At 43.6% G+C, this 19,327-nt stretch overlaps 1 protein-coding gene across 1 annotated transcript in view; it reads right to left on the bottom strand.

Annotated features, from left to right (window-relative positions):
- Nucleotides 1–4,456: 4,456 nt before the first annotated feature.
- Nucleotides 4,457–19,327, bottom strand: part of Ppp1r14c (protein phosphatase 1 regulatory inhibitor subunit 14C) — a 78,061-nt gene continuing 63,190 nt past the window's right edge. The window contains exon 4 of the mRNA XM_005065882.4: nt 4,457–6,008. Coding sequence (XP_005065939.1) covers nt 5,934–6,008 — 75 coding nt within the window. The 3' untranslated portion in view covers nt 4,457–5,933. The remainder of the gene's footprint in view (nt 6,009–19,327) is intronic.

Below are 19,327 nucleotides of genomic sequence, written 5' to 3'. Positions count from 1 at the left end.
TTGACCTTTTCAGTTTCTGCACATGTGAGAGAGTTTGTGGTCTTGCCATTCTGTGCCTGGTTTGTCCCAGAGCAATATCCTCCATTTCCATCCATGTCACTGCAAATGGCAGGGTCTCATCGTTCTCCAAGGCTAACTAATGCTGTTGTCTGGGCTGTAGGTCATTCACGTCTTAGCTATTGTGAGCAGTACTGACTTCAGTGCCATTCGATACATACCTTGGAGTGAGCCAGCTGAACCATAAGGTAAATGCATTGTTAGATTTTGTTTATTTTAAAGAGGAATATTCCCAGCAAAACTGCTGTGTTCTGTCTTCCTGCCTCTTTCTAAGAACTCAGTTTGCTATAAATTCTTAGGATGCAGGGCCTGCCTCCCTTTCACCAGGCAGCATTCCTCTTAAGTTGTTTAGAAGGAAGAGTGTAACACGGCTTCCATGAAGGTCAATCTTGGCCACAGAACAACCGTCCCCGGGCATTTTTAGGCCCTGTAAAGAAAAATGCCTGATTTCATATAGTTAGAAAGATTAACAAAGTTAAAGTCTAAATACTGGAAAATTTCATTGTAAGAACAATATACCCAGAACTAACAGGACTGAGGAAGAAGGATTGCAAAGTTAAGGCTAGCTGGGACTACACAGTGAAAGATAGAAAAGAAAACAGGATGGGAGGGAGATAGAGGAGAAGGAAGGAGAAAGCTACAGTGAGAATACAAAGGCTGACCAGGGTCACGCTTGAGTGTGGCCTGAGAGTTTGCCCTCCCATAAGCTCACTGTTTAGTGATGTTTACGGAAGACTAATAAATCTCGTCAAGAAGGGCAACTTATTACTCTCAGCAATTAGCAGCAGCAGTGTGTGTATGTGTGTGAATGCACATCTGTTCAAGCATGTGTGTGTGTGGTGCTGATTTTTGCCATCAAGTTTTTGAAAGCGTGTGTGTGTGTGTGTGTGTGTGTGTGTGTGTGTGTGTGTGTGGTGTTGAATTTTAGCATCAAGTTCCTATACACATGTTAAGTTACAATCCAGTATGAAGTCCTCTGTATTTAGGAAATGTAAACCATTTATAACAGGCATTAGGCACACACTTGGCTCTCAAGGGTGGCAACCCTAACTTCCAAGGCTGTTTGTTATACTCCAAATGTTCTTGAAGAGGTAAGTCAGAACAAAGGCGATCTCTGCTCAGACAAGAGGGGCCCCTGCAGAACGGTCTCCTATCACCTGCAGCGGGGAATTACAAGCACGTGTATAAGTGCGATTGAGTCTTTGCAACAACTTTGTTGAAAGTAAACCAATCTTTCTTCTTCACCAGGACCATCCACTTCTAGAATCTAGCATAACAAGGTGAAGCCAAAGGAGACTGACTGACCAACTTCATTTACTACATCCCCAAGGAGCGTGAACATGAAGAACACATGTACCAGAGACAAACCTAGACTCGTTTACAAAGTTGAATCAGTATCAGAAAAGCTGGTTTGGGGGACCTCATCTGTAGCTGTTTTAACCCCGGTGTCCCACTGGCGTGGCGTGCCGTGGCGTGGCGTGAGCAGACACAGTGTAGGGAGATGGAAAGCAATTCATCCCCAGACAAGTACACAGGAGACACAAGAGAGAACCAGTGAGGCCCATGAGGATGTCGCCGTGGTTCTTCAAGGAGAAGCATCGGTGTGGTCCTGAGGTTGGGCTAGAAGGGAGCTCATAGAGCCTGGGCAACTGGGTCTCGAAGGCTGAGAAGATGCTCATTTCTTCACAGTTTATAAACACACAGGAAGTTATTCTCCAAACCCCCAAGGAAATGGAGCTAGTTTTCAACTGTAACTCGACAGAGTTACTTATGAAAAAAGGAATTCAAGAAAAAAATAAATAAAACTAAGGAAAAATACTAATATCTTTGTGTCCGATATGAAAATGACTCCAAAGTTTCTATAGTGTAGTGGTTACCATGTTTGCCTCACACATAAAAATGGCTCCCAGAAAGTTCCAACTGTCAAGTATGCTTGTTTTTAGAAAGACCACAGATGAGAGCTCCTGCTACCCACAGTGTTTCTTTCCACACCCTCCTACACTTAACAGCACTGTTAAAAAGGTCATGAGCCTTGAGCCCAAAGACAGGAGTGAAAGAGAGGGAGGCAGGGCAGCACCCCCCAAAACGGATGGACTCCAGGACAGACACCAAGAGGGAGTCCCAGCAATATTGGACCCTGATGGGAAACTAAAGCGCTACAGATGTGATCCATAATCCTGGAGTCTGTCCTCTTGCTAAACTGGAGTCACGTGGACAGTGGCACGTATTCCCAGCCAGCCAGCTTTCTTGGAAAGATCTGGATGCAACCATACTCCCCCCTCCTGTTGCTTAGCTCATTTTCCAGTCTTTCAAGGAGACTTCAGGGGGTAAGTAAAAATCCAGGATCGTATGTGTTCAAGCACCTTCCCCCTGAGCTGGGGTTTCTCGCCTTCCCAGCAAATGGCAATGCGGCTATCCCAGCAAATGGCTATGTGGTACCCCACACTCAGCTGATAGAGCAAGTCCAGGGACTTTGTATTGGGTCAGTGAGTGAGAGAAGGAGTGTAAGAGTTCGGAGACAGAGAGGCAGCACCAGGGTCAGGATGCTGAGCAGGGAGCCTCTGTCCCTTGGTGGGAGGAAGAGCTCAAGTGGCTAAAACCTGTCCCTCATCAAAGTCTGCATCCCAAGGCCACAGTTCGGAGACCTGGACCAACCCAACTGAAGCTCTTTGCTCTCACTCCCTCGAGTGGTTACTGACAGTGATGCCCCACAAGAGGAGGGAGCCTGGTGATCATGAACCATGGAAGATACTGGAGTCAAGCTGGCTCCTGTTTGAGTCTGAGGTCTAAGGTCTAATTATCACCTTAGCATGTTGTCAAATCTCCTGGCTTTATTTTCTCAAATGTACAATGATGATGCTATGGTCTACTTCGTGAGCTCAAAGATAGGATTAAATAAGGCACCAAGGTGTTCAGCCCAGTGCTAAGGCTTATTATAAATGGAAGCATTCCATAAAGTTGACTTTGTATGTCCCAGTGTTCTGTGGAGCCAGAAGTTGAGGTCATCCTGCAGGGATGAGCACCTGCGTGAAGAGCCAGCACCATCGAGTCCATGTGCCAGTTGCCTCCTGCAGTCATTGTATAAATTATGGAGAGTGACCTCAAGCCAGCACACCATGTAAGACAGCTAGCAGGGCTTGGGGATCTGGAAGAACAAGTCCTGTGGTCCTAGGGAATGTAATGAATGGGTCAGAGCCGCCTGAGGCCTGTGTTGTTTTAAAGTTCAAGTAATTCCAATATACACTCAGATCCCAGGACCACCACCTGAGCTTGGGAGAAAGGTGTCTTCTGGAAGAATCTTCAATGGTTACTACTTCTTTGATAAGCCAGGCTTAAGACTGGATGCTGAGTTACATTCCACTCTCCAGAATGACAATTCCAGGGCCTAACTCTAGAGTTTTGTATGTGGGCAAGCAGTCATAACACTGCAGATTCATGCTGTGAGGGGGCCCATGCCAAGCTGTGGGGGAAAACCTTGGTGGACTGGGGGAATCTGTTCCAGCCCTCTCAGCAGAGCCTGCTGGTGGAGAGGGTGTTCTATGTAGGTAAACTATTTTACAAAACCCTGATGAGAAAACTACATTCTAGAAACCCCATGGATTCAATGGTACTGAACAGGACCAAAAACTGAAGCAGAGAAGCAAGGGCCGTCTCCTCCGAAGATGTGATGAGAGCTCAGTTTTTAAGAAAAAAGTGATCGAATCATTCTAACTACTGGATAGAAAGAGCAGAAACAGATAAGATTAGGCATGGTAAAAAAAAAAAGGCAATTCTAAGATGGTTGCTACAATCTAAGGAGGCCCAACACAGACTTAAGAGGATTTAAGCTTGGTGGCTGGGGGCTTTGGAGAGGGATGGGAACCAGGAATTTAGCCTAGCATCTAGCAGGACCACCCAGGAATCTGGTGATGCCATTGACTGAACAAGGGTGAGAAGGAAAGCCAGAGTATGTACAAGTATGAGGAGACACCTTGGGGTAAGCTGGACTCCTGCTCATCTGCTGAACATAAGTTGGACTGGTCAAGCCTGGTAGAAACCCTTCACATATGTTTTCCAGACTCCTAACGTGCATGGCATTCTATCAAAACTGGAATGCTTTGTTAATTTCAAATCCCTACAGGTTTCTCTCAGATGGGAAAATGAATGGGGCACAGCCTGGGAGAGCCTTGGAGTAGGAGCCTGCATGTCTGAGTATGCATTGGTAGCCTTGTTTCTTAATCCGACAGCATGGTGGGTCCTCTGCTGAAGACAGCATGGGAAATGTCGTGATTAAATGCCTGCCCATCCTTGGAAAATGAGAGGCTAGCTCTATAGGCGCTTGGTACCCTCCCTCCTCTGCAGAGAGCACGGGAAAGTGAACTCTGCCTTGTGTATTCCACAATCACTCACACAGACAAGCTTGTAAGCAGCTCCCTTTATTTGAGTAAATAGCTTGTAAATAAATCATTGGTAAACATTACAAAATTAAATACATTTTCAAAAGCTTGCCAGTATACGGAAAATTCACAAACAGTTCTTTTAAAAAATAAAATATGTTCAAAGCACCCTTGATATAAAATGCCTCGTCCCTGTCTTCAGACAGGGCCTCCTGGAGACTTCTCACAGCAGGCAGGGTTTCCAGGGGGAGGCAGCAGGGGCTTCCTGGAAGGAAGGAAGGGTTTCTACTCACTTTTCACCCCGCCTAAATCCCATATGAATTTTAATTCTTCTCTAAAGAGTTGGTATGTAACTGAGGGGTAAGGGTAGGCACTCAGGCCTAGCTCCCGACATGGAAATCAAGGTCACAATGAGGACCATGAACCATTGAGAAAAGTCAGAGATGCAGTCACACTTCTAAACCAACAAGTGTCTTAAGGGGCCTTCCCATCTCTGCATCTTCTCTATACTCAGTTTACACCTCCCTACTGTTGAGACACAGGCATGGAAGGGGCCAGAATCTACCTCTGAGAAGGAAGAGGCTCAATCCGTTGCTCTCCCTTTGACCTGCTCTCACGGACAGAGATAATACATAGTATTGCACTGAAAACAGAAAACCCAAAGCTACATGGGGCTTCCTTTCTCCATTGCAAAACTCTCCTCAGGAAGTGTGGGCATTTCTTTAGAAAATCAGGTTGGTTCTTGAAATTAAGAGTTCATAAAACTTTAAAAGACCACAAAGAGGCAATAAGTGCATGACCTGGCGAAGCATCTCAAACAATGAAATAATGAAAGTCCATAAATTAAGCCCTTGACCAACTCAACATGTGTGTCGCATGGCTCGTCATAATAATGGACACAACTAATTCACTTTGGTGCAGAAAGTGGATGCCCAATTTGTGCATGGACCGAATTTGTAGGAAGAATGCCTGGAGGCATATTGAAAACACATGTGCTGTGACCTCTTATAACAGGACAAGCACAGGTTTATTCCATCAACATGAGGCAAAGCTCACATCTCTATTTTTAACTTAGTGTTTGTAGATCTATACAACCGTGAGACATTTTTGACATCCCAGTCAAATGTATAACTTAAAAGTGTCTTACCAAACTGACTGTAAGAAAACCATCTTCCCTGTAGAGTAACATCCTAATTATGGCTGACTCCTTACAGAAAACACCTCCTGGCCTCGCCCATCCTTGCAGATGCCTCTGTTTTGACAGGCCTTGCTTGGGCTACAGTCCAAGTTGTGATAGCTTTGCCATTAAAATATTACAGTAACAAAAACCCTTTAAAATAACAAAAGAAGAAACACTTCTGAATAAATGTCTAACACCCCAAACACATACACACCAAAAAATTGTTTGTAAAAGACAACTATGGTTATTTAATAAACGTATTCATGAAGTCCAAATTCCAGGTCGCTTTGTCTCCGAGAGAATTCTACCCTGTTCCAAAATTATACGTTCTTCTTCTGCGGAGGGCTCAGCTTCCTCATGCCTCTTATCCGGGAGAGCAGCTCTCTGATGAATTCCTAAAAGACATCAAGGAAGTTAATACAAGAGACCACACTGTTAAAGCCTGTGTTTGAGCACGTGCTTAGCGTCACTGATGACAGCTGCCATGAATGAACCTGCTTGGCAGCGTGAAAACTCCAATGTAAAATACCAAAGACGTTTAGGAAACCGGGAGGTGCTCAAATTTCACAGCACAATGCCTTCTCTTGGTCTCCTCTCTGTAGGGAAGAAGCCAGGTGATGCCACTGACAGACATTACCCATGTGGATTCTACAGGCACGTGTGACCTCTGAACTCAGCACTGTAATGTGTATGCACCTGGACATCTTGTAGACCGTCCCCCTCCCCCGACTGTGTAGGGCCAGGTTAGGGCCTAAGAGTCTGTTGGAGATGTCTCTAGACTGTATTTGAATCAGCAAAGCTGGGCCACTGGTTCTCACAGCTGAATATCAGATCCATCCAGGGGACTTAGTCACAGGCTGCTGGACCCACCTTGGTGCATTCAGTACATGAGTCCGGGAAGTGACAAGGTGCCCTTTTGGCAAGCTCCAAAGTGAGACTGGCAGTCTCTCCAGCTGCTTACACTGATAGTGACCGCACGTAGGTGAGCTCGTGCAAACTAGACCGGCAGTCAGGAAATATTTGTCAACCGTGCAAGGTTTCTGAGCACATACCACCCAAGATGAATGCAGAGTCCCATGTATAACAAATCCAAGGCAGTCCTGGTGGTAACCGATCCATTGCAGTGTTTTTACTGCACATCCTAAGTTTTCTGACATTTTAGAAACATAATGGTCTAATTATGGAAAAAAGAATTTTAATAATTTTTACTGTCCATCACAAAAATATCAAATTAGTATATCCTTGTACTGTATCATGTTAGAAGCCTTAATTTAAAAAAACTGCTGTTTGAGTTGACATATATGTATGTGTATATATATATATAAAATCACTCAGTGCATTTTGGCTTAGTACTGGAACAGAATTTCCAACAATTTTTGAAATGGCCCTAAATGTACTTCTACCATTTTGTACTAAGCACTCTGTTGAAGTGTCTGTGTTCTCAATATTGTTCATATCAGTGGTTCTCAACCTGTGGGCCATGACCCCTTTGGATGTTGAATGACCCTTTCACAGGGGCCATCAGTAAACACAATTATTTACATTATGAGTCACAACAGTAGCAAGAGTTCAGTTATGAAACAGCAATAAAAATAATGTTATGGCTGGGGTCACCACAACATAAGGAACTGTATTAAAGGATCACAGAGTTAGGAAGGTTGGAAACTACCGGACTATAACAACCAGTTCAGGGAAAAAAAATCCCGAAATGCTCTATATCCTGAAGTTTCAAATATTTCAACCATGTTTACCTCTTTATGTAAAAAAGTACATTGTTAGAATAAAAAAATGGTTATTTTAATAAATGGTAAAACTATATGTATGACAAAATCATTTCAAAATAAATTTCCTTATAATTTATAAATGTCTTGATAATTTATTGTCAGTGAGTATTTTGCTTGTCTTCCTCCTTTAAATACCTATATACTAGAGTTGTTATACATTTTTCTAAGTCAAATACATTGCGGGCATGTATGAAGTTACCAAAGAATAAGTACAAATATATTAATTACAGAGAAATTCTTATGTGAAAAGGTACTGCTAGTAGAGAAAGTTTTAGAAGCCCTGCTCTAGGGCATATGAAGAAACTCTGAGATTTATTCTTTCTTCTGTAACCTATACAAACAAACACAACTGAAATAACATTGGATGTTACAGTTCAGTGCTTACATACACCTGCATTTAAACTCACAGGATAAATTCCTGCTGTGTATATGATTCTGCTTTCTATTCTAATCTCAATTTACTTACAAGGAAAGGCTAGGGAGACTCACTAAAGTGGTTTCTCTCGATCTCTTTGCATCCATGACTGGGTTGTGTGGAGTTGGATGAAACCCAAGGCTTCGTGCCTGTTAGGCAAGTACCCCACAAACTGAGCCATAGCCCCAGTCCCAGTGATTTCCTGGTGGACCAGAAACCAAAGACCTCAGCACCGAGGCTATCGTAATGTTCAGCTGCCATGAAAGTCGCATGTGTTAAGAAATAATTGTCTCCTTTTCCTATTTTGTATTTACAAAGACAAAGTTAGTAGCCAGCTTGACTTCCTGGCCAGTGAGAAAAGGTTAGAATCAAGTGTCATACTAGGGCCAACTGAGAACAGACACAGATAAACTGATCTTATTGAAGGATCATGGTTTAATTATGCAGAGACCTTCCAAAAACTGGCTCTCTGGCAGTCTCCTCCTGCCAGCTGCACCCTACAGAATAAACACCCAGGCCCACCCAGGCTCTATGAGCCCTGCACTGTTCTCTGGCCCCAACCCATAAGCTTTAGCATGTGATACTTTGCCTACCAACACCACAATTTGATTTTTAATAGTCTTTTCTAGAATAAAACTAACATGTGTGTTTACGTAAGTATTTGAAAAATACAAACCAGCAATGGTATACTCTTTAGAATTAATCACAAGTAACAGGTTTGGTGCCATGAACATTGATTTTAGCTATTTAGATCACACTGAGTGATCCTTGTCATCTACCCGACAATATGTCAAGCAAAATGTTCCTGCTACACAGCCTGTTTATGGGCACTATCACGACTAAATTGGCCAGCACTAGATGCCTGGGTGCTTCTGGCTTTTCCAAATTATAAACAATGGTGCAATTGAAGTCTGTATCCTTCAGTAATCATCCTCACGGGGTGGTGGTGGTGCATGCCTTTAATCCCGGCACTCAGGAGGCAGAGCCAGGCAAATCTCTGTGAGTTCAAGGCCAGCCTGGTCTACAAAGCTACACAGAGAAACCCTGTCTCAAAAACAAACAAACAAACACAAACCCAACCCAGCTTTATCAAGGTTTAATCAACAAGCTATAAGCTAAATACATTAAAGTGTACAGCTACCACAAGTATAATATTAGACCAATGATTTTCACTCAGCTCCCTATGGCAAACCTCTATCTCCAAAAATATTTATAATTCATAACAGTAGCAAATTACAGTTATGAAGTAGCAACAAAAATAATTTTATGGTTGGGAATCACCACAACATAAGGAATTGTATTAATCCCTTACTTCTCCCATTTCCAGGGAAACACAGCTTCCTTTTCTGCCTATATGTTAGTTTTCATTTACTAGAATATCATATGATTGGAATTCTAATACTGTATGATCTTTTATTTACCTTCTTTCAGTCAGCCTATTTTGGGAATCTAGCTATATTGTGGTATATACTAAGAGTTCCTTCCTTTTGATTGCCAAGTAATATTCTGTTTTATAGATGTACCACAACTGGTTTATCCATTTACCCGCTGATGAAAATCTATTTTGTTTCTGGTGTGGAACTGTTACAAATAAGATTGCTTAAAACACATATGTAAGTCTTTGAATAAACTATGTGTATTTCTTTGGCATAAGTTAGTTGCGGAAGAGCTAAATCTATTTGTCCATCTTTATAATGATATCACATTGTCTCTGCAAATACAATCTGTAAGTCCTGATGATATTAGGTAATGTCATTATGCCAGATTTGGTGACTTTTCTCCAAATGGCTTTAGCCATTATAGGTCCTTTAAATTACCTTAAGAATTCTAGAATAAGCTTGAGTTTATACTCAGCCCACGCTATTCCAGGAAGTCCCTGCTGGCCCACCCCACAGCCCTTTTCAAACAGCACACCAGACTCTATGCCACACACTCATGCTTCATTTCCTACAACCCCATGGCTCTCTTGTTCTGCCTCCATGGAGTTTAAAAGGACCCTCCCCCACGACTTAGTCTAACTCTAAATAGAGGGTGAAGCCCCATTTCCATGCCTCCTTTAACTTTTACAATTGCACACAGATTTCACATTGCAGTTTCACACAGGATCCCAGGGGCACCTTTGTTCATGTTTCCCAGCTAGGCGTGAAACATAGAAACTTCCCATTAACGTTCATCAACTTTAATTCTCAAATGGGTGCATTGCCACTTATTTACAATTTGAAAGATATAGTGACAAAAATCAGGGAGGGAAAAGAGTATGTACATTTATTTTATATGACTGGGTAATGGGGGGTGGAATGTGTGGGTTAACGCTTCCCCAAAGGAGTGATGTTTAGATTTTGAGGGGTGATTGCTGTGTCCAAATACTTGCCAGTTTGGGGCATCTGTGACCACAGGGGTCTGGGTTCTACTGTCTTGGTGTCTTGGTTTTTTAGAAAGGCAAACCTTCTACTTGGTTTTTGGCACACCTTCTCCACTAATCGGTTCTTTCAAGGCTGCATCCATGTGCCTGGAGACTAGATAAGCTTAGAGAAAATCATATTATCTATTAATAATTAGATTTTTATCTTTGTTTTTGTTTTTAAGGCAGAGTCTTATGTAACCCAAACTGGGTAGCTGAGGATGACCTTGAACTCCTGAGCCTCCTGCTTCCACACCCCTAGTGCTGGGATGACAGGCAAAGGACACCACACCCAGTTCATATGGTATTGGGGATCAAACCCAGGGCTTCATGCATGCTAGGCAAACCCTCTACCAACTGAGCCACAACTTGAGACTGACTTAAGGCATGTTCTAGCAAAGACCTTTAGTGACGTTTAATTCCCCGCTAAGCACAGCTTGAACAGCATTTTGAGTCAATGGACTTTATTTTCATTCAATTCAAAATATCTTCTCATTTCCCTCTTGTGGTGTGAGTAATTTAGAAATGTGCTGTTTGGTTCCCCTATATTGGAGGGCTTTCCAGGCATTTCCACTACTGACTCATAACTAACTCCACTTTTGTCAAAGAACATATTTGTCATACTTGAATCCCTGCCAACGTGAGATTTGCTTTATGGTTCAGAACATATCTATACTGGCTACTGTCCTGTGCACCTTTTACTTTAAAAAAAATGCAGGCTGCTTCTAAGCCCTACAACTCACCACTGCCTTTATATGGCTTCCTCTCTCCCAAGCCCCATGCACTGAATATGCATACAGAAAGGATGGGTGCAAGTTGCTTCCACTGCAAGGATTCCCATAGGAAAGTGAAAGGCCATTCAAGGCAATGCCCGACCCACAAAGGATGTGGGTTTTGCAATAGTCAAAAGGGGCAATGCATTCTTTGGGGGGCTTTCATTCCCTGGTGACACAGATGAGTGATGATGATGGATGGGGGGCTCTCTGGTGGGTGTGGATTCTGAACTAGGATCTAGCCCTGGGTGGGCTGCATACAAGAAATAAGATTGATATTCTACTGGAGTACACGTTACCCGTCTGAAGTCAGAAGGCAAATATTTGAATGCAAGACCGTTGATGCCATCTGAATTGAACAAATATGGGCTAAGCCTGTACTTGGCCCTAAGTGGACACCATGGCAGACTCTGTTCTGAGTACTGGAGCTATCTAGTAGATGTGGTTGGAAATCCTGTATTCCAGGGGCTCCTAGGCCAGCGGGGGGGGGGGGAGGAGGGGGGGAGGAAGATATACAAATAAGTCCATCAAACTTATGAGCAGTGCATGAGGTGCACTGCTAAGTGTGTCTGTGTACCCGCTGGCAGAGGGACAACTCATGCCAGCCAGCACCTGGATCTTCTACTTAGACTCTCTGGTGACAGGGCAAAAGACGGTCATGGGCCTAAGAGTTTCTAAGAGAGGAGATGCTTGGCGAGTTTAGGGGATGTAGAATCAAGAATGATAACTCTGGGGTGTGGTGGTGCATGCCTTGACATCAGCACTTGGGAGATAGAAAGAGGTAGATCTGTATGGATTCAACCCCAGCCTGGACTACATATCTACATAATGAATTTCAGCCAGCCAGGCTACATTGTAAGACATACATACATATGGAGGGGAGGAGAAGGGAGGGAGAGAGATATTGCTTTGGAGTAAGGGTCTGTCCTATAGCCACTTCTTTAAGAAGCTTGTTTAAGCTGGCCATCTCCTAGTAGTTTTTAAGATCTGACCATTCTCATTTCCTAACCATTGAAAGACTGTTTGGACTAACTGACACAGCTGACACAATTTTTAAGAGACACACATTTTTCTCAGAGCCCCATCTCAAGATGAATTGTGTATTTTATTTCTAGCTGCTTCAGCAGGTTTTACTCAAATGTTCTCAAAGTACCACCTGGCACCACCGGAGAATGGTCCTCCAGCTGCTCCCTGTGTCTAAGGGCCAGCTGGAGAGGGCAGGGCAAACTGCAGCTGCGGGAAACACCTTTTTGCCACTTTTAACTAGGTGGGAGCCCAGGGTGCTGAAGACTGGACCGTGAGTTGAGGCCCAAGAAGCAGAGAACAGAAGGTAAAGATTCCTAGCTGCAATCACGGGACCCTTTGAAGTGGATGCCTCCAAAAGCCACAGTGGGTTTACTGTAGAAGAAAGGAGTCGCTCTGTATGCACTCAGCAATAAATGGTGCAATTACTCAGCCAGGAGAGGTGAGCCTCATCCAGGAATAGCTGGCTGGGTTCAAAGGTTATGCACTCTTGCGTGGCTGAGTCCTCCAGCTTGGAGCATCCCCTCTTGAAGGGGCAGAGGACCTCAGGTGAAGTACCAGGTTCTGGAAGAAGTTCCCAGAGTCACAAGATCCTGTCCCAAGGTCACATAAGCAATGACAGTAGCCAGACAGGGAAGACTTGCCCACCAGCTGTCCCCTCAGAGCTATGTTGGGCACTCCAGGACACAGCTCTCCTGGGCTGTCACTGTCAAGGGGGATTTCAATGACACAGCTTCCTTTGCATCCTGTAAGCAACCCCGTGGAGGGGTTACAAGTGAGTGTGTTTGTTGTTTTTCATGAAGAATTTGAAGTGAATATGGAAACATTCCTTCAGTGGCATCTCTCAACAGTCACCACCCCAGTACAATCCAAACCACACATAGACACAGGCATGTCTCCCACTCCCCCTCCCCTCCCTCTCATACACACACACACACACACACACACACACACACACACACACACACGCACGCACGCACGCACGCACGCACGCACACCACCACCACCACCACCACCACCACCACCCACCTCCAGCTGGGAATCTGAGCCTGGGAATGTCACATTTTGGCTGACTAGCTTCTTTTAGAACAACAACAACAAGAAAAACTATTCGTGTTCAATGAACATTTTTCTAAATGACCTTGGGCCCACCTGCCCCTCCGGCTCAGTGCTAGTGACTACCTCCGCATCAAAGGATACCTCACATTTAGTCTTAGATATTTTAGCTCATTCAAAGCCTTCTCTTTTTCGTGGTGTGTGCACTTTGCTTGGCATCGTGCCGCATCCCTTTGGCACTCAGAGCCTGTCTAGGGTTCAGATTCACATCACAACTCACTGGGCATCTTCCAGGTCAATGCTGCTTAAACTGTGGGCTGCAGTCCCTTGTGGGGCCACTTAAATGAATGTGGGGATTGTGAGAGGTGAGTAGCCCTGAAGCGTTTCTGAACTCACAGGGACCAAAGCTTCATCATCAACACGGGATGGAGCCGAGGGACTTGCGGCAGGGTTTGCCTGTGTTGCAGACCACTGCTCCACCACAGCCTTGGTTAGGATCAGAAAACGTTGACGTTTTGCACTGTGCATATGTGTGCTATGCATATGTGTGCTTACACCACACACTGCCAATGCTCCCTGAAGCGCCTTGGCACAGATGTGGGGTTGTTTGCTTGTTTTGTTTTGAGATAGGCTATTCCTGTGTAGCCTTGGTGGGTTTGTTGGCTCAGATTTGTGGCTTCTTTATGTTACAAACTGCACTGGTTTCACTGCACAGAGTTTTCTGCTCCTGTAGAACACAATGGTTTAATTTTGAAAAACAAAGACTTTTTTATATTCCTCTACTGTCATTCTTCAACGTGAAAGCACCAAATTAATCTTCGGATTGGATTGTGTTAGATAAAAAGCACATTGGTCTCATTCATATGCAAATCCCTTTAATCATTTACAAATGCTAGGTCATGGGTATAAGGACTATTTTTTTAAATAAATTTGACTTATTATTAGTAAGTCATAGTAATGATGGGTATGTAAAAATGTCTCAGGTGAAAGTAGAAAGTACAAGTAGAAAAAGCTTAAGAAGCCTGGTCCCCGTGCCAGGTTCACCAGACATGTCAAGTACTGTCTGATTTAATCAGTACCAGCGTGTCAGAAGACAGGATGTCAATTTAGAATAGCATATCCCAACTGAGGGTCTCAACCATCTGGGGAGTCAAAATACCCTTTCACAGATGTCACAAAACAGATATCCCACATATCAGATATTTATATTACAATGGAAAACTGTAACAAAATTACAGTTAGGAAGTAGCTACAAAATAATTTTATGGTTGGGGTCACCACAGCATGAGGAAGTGTATTAGAGGGCTGCAGTATTGGAAAGATTGAGAACCACTGCTCTAGAGGCTTTCTTGATGTCAGGCAACTACTGAGTCATCAGACCAGGATTCAAACGCCATGCTGATGTGAAGACATAAGGATCCTGGAGTCACCACCTGGTGGTTGGTTGGGGTAACCCTGTCTCTGCCTAGGATGAGAAATTGCTTCTATTAAGCAGTCAAGGGATTTCAGTCTAATTACAAACAAAACTGCTTATGATACACATGCCATGAAAAGCAGTCTGTTCATGGTGGCAGAAAAAGGATGAAAGATAAGAAAAATATTGTATCCTCAGGGGGACTCTGGGTTTCGTACTCGGAATATGAACCTGTCTGCCAGTTCTGTCCATTGCCTCTTCCCAGCAGCAGGCAGCCCAAAGTGGGTCCTATGTGCAGGGAAATGTGGTGCCCTCCAGAAAGGCACTACAGAACAGCAGGGGCTAGGAACAGCACAGGATAGCACAGCAAGATGTCAAATTAGATCAAATACAGCAAGATGTCAAATTAGATCCCTACCTTACACTCCACAGGCAGATAAATTGAAGTGGATTTTGAATGCGTGGTTAAAATTAATACATAAAAATTAATGCTTAAAATGAAATAAGACTATATTTAAAACAACCAAGGCAGTAAACAGTTTCATTTAAAAATATTTTATGCTTAGTACTTTTAATCATGTGTGTGGTGTGGGGTGTGGGTATGTGAGTTCAGATGTCCATGGAGGCCAAATTCCCCTGAGTTGCAGTTATAGATAAGTGTGTGTTGCCCTGTATGGGTGCTGGGAACTGAACCCAGGTCCTCTGCAAGAGCAGGAAATGGGCTTAATCACTGGACCATCTCTCCAGCCCCATAAACAACTTCTTAGATAAGCTTTCAAAACATTGCCCATCAAGAAAGATGCCACTGATGAACTTGACATTAGAACTTAAAATTTATAAAACTCTAGTCTGAATTGCCTTCCTGGATATTCACATATATAAAGAATTCTTTAAGAATAGATAATGAAAATGCCAACACTCAAAAGAAACATGGACAACAACTTTAAAATGGAAATTTCTGAAGAAACACACGCACATGAACATAGACATAATGCTAGTTAAGCATACTGGCCCCACACACAAAAGGTTCAGTCTTACTAGCCAGCAGTCATGAACAATCTACCGAAACAACGAGATCTCATCAGACTGGAGAAATCTTAAAATTTTAATAAATTTAAGTGTTGTAATTATGAGGGTGAAGAAAATCCTTACAATTATTGGTGTGGAGCATGGAGCCAGCCAAAACGCCAAGGCGAAAGCCATCCCCCCTATATTCCTTGAAGACATTCTTGTACACTAGACAATAGCTCAATAGTAATATTATTGTTCCAAAATAATTAGAGGCTGAACACAACACAAACAATTAGCAGTAGAGAATGGATGACTATAGTAGTGGCATATGGAGAAAAGTGACTTTTGAAGCACTCCTCTGGCTTCCACATAAACATGAAGGCACACACGGCAAATAAATGAGAAAAAAAAGAATGCTATCCAGGGCCAGCCAGATTACTTGACGGATAAAAGCATTTGTTGAGCAAGACTGTGACCGGAGTTTGAGCCCTAGATCCTCCATATAAAAAAGGCTGGATCCAGTGATGTTAATCTGTGGTCCTGACAATCTTACAGTGAAATGAGAGGCAGAGACAAGAGAAACAGACACTTGTAGGCTAGCCAGTCTAAAACATGCATTGCGGCAAAATCAAGAGAAACCTTGCTTCAACAAGGTGAGGGAGAGAACCTGCTATATGATATTTTGATAGCATTCTGACAATAAAGTTTGCTTTGATTCAGAGGGTGGAGCTAGCTATTAACTAACAAAAATTATACACAGAGGTTTTAGATAGACAGAGAAACTGGAATTAGTATGGCGGAGTTTAGAGAGGGTCTTGGTCTTTTTGGATGGAGGAACAACAGAGATAGGAGGTCACTGATCACTTCTTTGCCACTTCTCTGGCCATTCAGGTTTTTACCCTGACACCCAACTCCTGAGTTTTTATTGATAAAGAATAATCCGATAAACATATCAAGAACCAGCTCCTGGAGGCTGTCCTCTGACTTCAGCATGAGTGTCCTGGCACACATGTACACCCCCCAAAACACTAATAATAACAAACAGAAATAGTTTTTTGAAAAGAATGTTATATAGTAAAAGACTATGAGGATGAATGAACAAATTATATATCCCATTGTATTAATAATTAATACAATTTTTAATACCATTGGCAGGCAAAATAAGCAAGGTTTCAAAAAAATGAAACTTGCAATATTATTATAAATTGAAAGAGAACACAAAAATAATCTATGTGTATACTTGTCACCCCTGTGTGGTCATAACATCTTGGTTCTCCGCTGCTGTTTGGTCAAGACAAGATATTAGGAGAAGCCCAGTAAAGATCTGTAGAGAATTACCTGAAGGAATGAGTGAAGGCATATAGCATGGCCTGGGAGTAAAGAAAGGACTTTGGAGAGTTAGAGACATGACTCTACAGTTAAGAGTGTTTGCTGCTCTTACAGAGGACCTAGGCTTGGTACCCAGCACCCACATGTCAGCTCATAACTGCCTGTAACTCCAGTTCCAGGGCATCCAGCACTGTCTTCTGACCTCTGCTGGCACCAGGAATGCATGTGTTATACATATACATAAGCAAGCAAAACACTCACACATATAAAATGAAAATACATATTTTTGGGGGGTGGGCAGCACTAAGGTCTTTGATGTCCATTAGGGAGAAAACCATAGGAAGTATCCAAGGAACTCTGAAGGCTCTCAGGAGTATTTCTTTAAGCCTGGATAAGCCAGGAGTCTGGGGGAGTGAGGGCAGAGGGCTGGGGAGGAGAGGAGAATCAACACACCATGGAAAGCTTAGCTTTCCCAGGAGCTTGGGAAGTTAACTCTCAAAGCATGCCATCACCAGATCTCTAGGCTGCTGAGAAGTCAACACAGGTTCTGAGGGGCCCCAGCAGCTCCCCAAGAACAGAAGGCTCTTTCCAGCTCCAGAGTCTGCACCATGTCTGCTCAGTCCATTCTCCTTATCCCTTCCGGGCCCTTTGGCTTTCAGCACCCACCCCCGCTGCCCACATGCATGCCTGCCCCAGCCTGTGCCAGGGGGCAGCAGATGGTTACATGCTTTGTAATTATCACCATAGCCAGGTGTCTGAGGACCTTCCTCGGCCATTCAAAGTAATTATTCTGTTTCACTCACTGGTGACAGCATACTTCTTCAAAGAAGATGGGTCCCTGGAAAGTAGGAAAGGAACAAATCTCTGCTCTGTAAATAAACTACACTTGGGTCATCCTTTCCCACATCCTGAGCCACTTAGAAAGAAATACAATGAATAGATACGAAACAGTACCAATTCTTTAATTAGCAATATTTCCCAATATAAGGACTCTAAAAGGCCACTCCCCAGAGAATGGTGTCACCCGCCACAGTAACTGTGCCAGTGAGGCAAGCTTTGACAGTGTGCCCGGAAGAACTGTGGATGTTCAACCTGTTTCTCTAGAAAATACCACCTACTGCTGAAGCAGAGTGCAGGGCTGACAGCAGAGATGGAGAACGGACGAGAGTTCTTAAGGATGAGACACACAGGGACACCAATCCTGCCCGTGCCCATATGGCTCTGGGCCCTCCCCTCTCTGCTCACAAGAACAGCCACTGCCCCCAAACTGCATATTGACAGGAGTCACCCACCCCTCGCTCAGGTTCACTGTCAACTTACTGGAAGTCTAAGAGTTTCTTTGGGATTTTGTTTGTTTGCTTTTGCTTTGTTTTATGTATCCCAAGCTAGACTTAAATTTAACCATCTCCAGCCTTAGTCTCTCGAGTACTGGAATTCCAGGGGTTCACCAGAACTGGCTTCATGTGTAAGCTTGTGCTAACTAGTTTTTCATCAACTTGGTGAAAACTAGAGTTGTCTGGAAGAGAGAATGGAGACAACGCTTCCATCAGATTGTTCCTTAGGCAAGAGCTTGGGTCGTTTTCTTGATAAGCGATTGGTGTGGTCATATTGTTGTTGGTCATGACGCTCATCAGAACAACAGAAAATTAACTAAAATTATAGCTAAGAATCAGGCAATGTGTGAACAGGTGAAGGGAAGAAGAATTCCCCAAAGTGCCAGCCTACAATCCTATGGCCAGAGAGTCTGGGAAACAGAAACTTTATTTAGTGGCTGATCGAAGAAGAGGCAGACTCCCTTGGTTAAGTACTGAGCTGAACTCAAGAAAGCCAGTAACAGAGAGGGAGGACTGATGATCAAAGGGATTAAGACTGGGCTGGTTTAACCCCCAGAAACAGCTGACCAGACAAAGGTTAACTCTTGAATCCCAGGCATTAGCCTGGGAAGCCAGCATGGGACTGATCAAGACCCCCTGAATCTGGGTGTCAGTGAAGAGGCCTAGGGAATCTATTGAGCCTTGGGCAGCAGATCAGTACCCATCCCAAGTATACACACGGACCTTGGACTCCAATAGAACAATGTGAGGTGCACTCTCACCCTGAACTCTTGGGGAAGGGTCTAGGCCCTGCCCTATTTGAAATGACACACTATGCACACCCCCATGGAGGGCCTCACCCTCCCTGGAGAAATGAGGGGATAACGGGGGGGAGGGCACGGGAGGAAGGGAGGGAATGGGAGAGGGACCTGGAACTGACTTGTGAAGCAACCTTGTTTCTTATCTAAATTTAAACTGGAAAATAAAATTAAAAAAAAAAAAAGAATTCCCCAATTCACCAAAGTTTAGACAAGTGAGAAAATAGAAGGCTGGGCCATGCCTCTTTGGACAAGTGATGGCAACACCTGAAAAGTATTCAAAACAACAGAACCTGGTCGCAGAGAACCAGCTAGGCATTATAAAACAAACAAACAACAACAACAAAAAAAACTTCAAAATTTTACTGCCAGGATAC

The sequence above is a fragment of the Mesocricetus auratus genome, unplaced genomic scaffold (assembly GCF_017639785.1).
Source record: "Mesocricetus auratus isolate SY011 unplaced genomic scaffold, BCM_Maur_2.0 Super-Scaffold_100018, whole genome shotgun sequence".
NCBI classification, from domain to species: Eukaryota; Metazoa; Chordata; class Mammalia; order Rodentia; family Cricetidae; genus Mesocricetus; species Mesocricetus auratus.
This window is presented reverse-complemented; position numbering and strand designations above follow the sequence as displayed.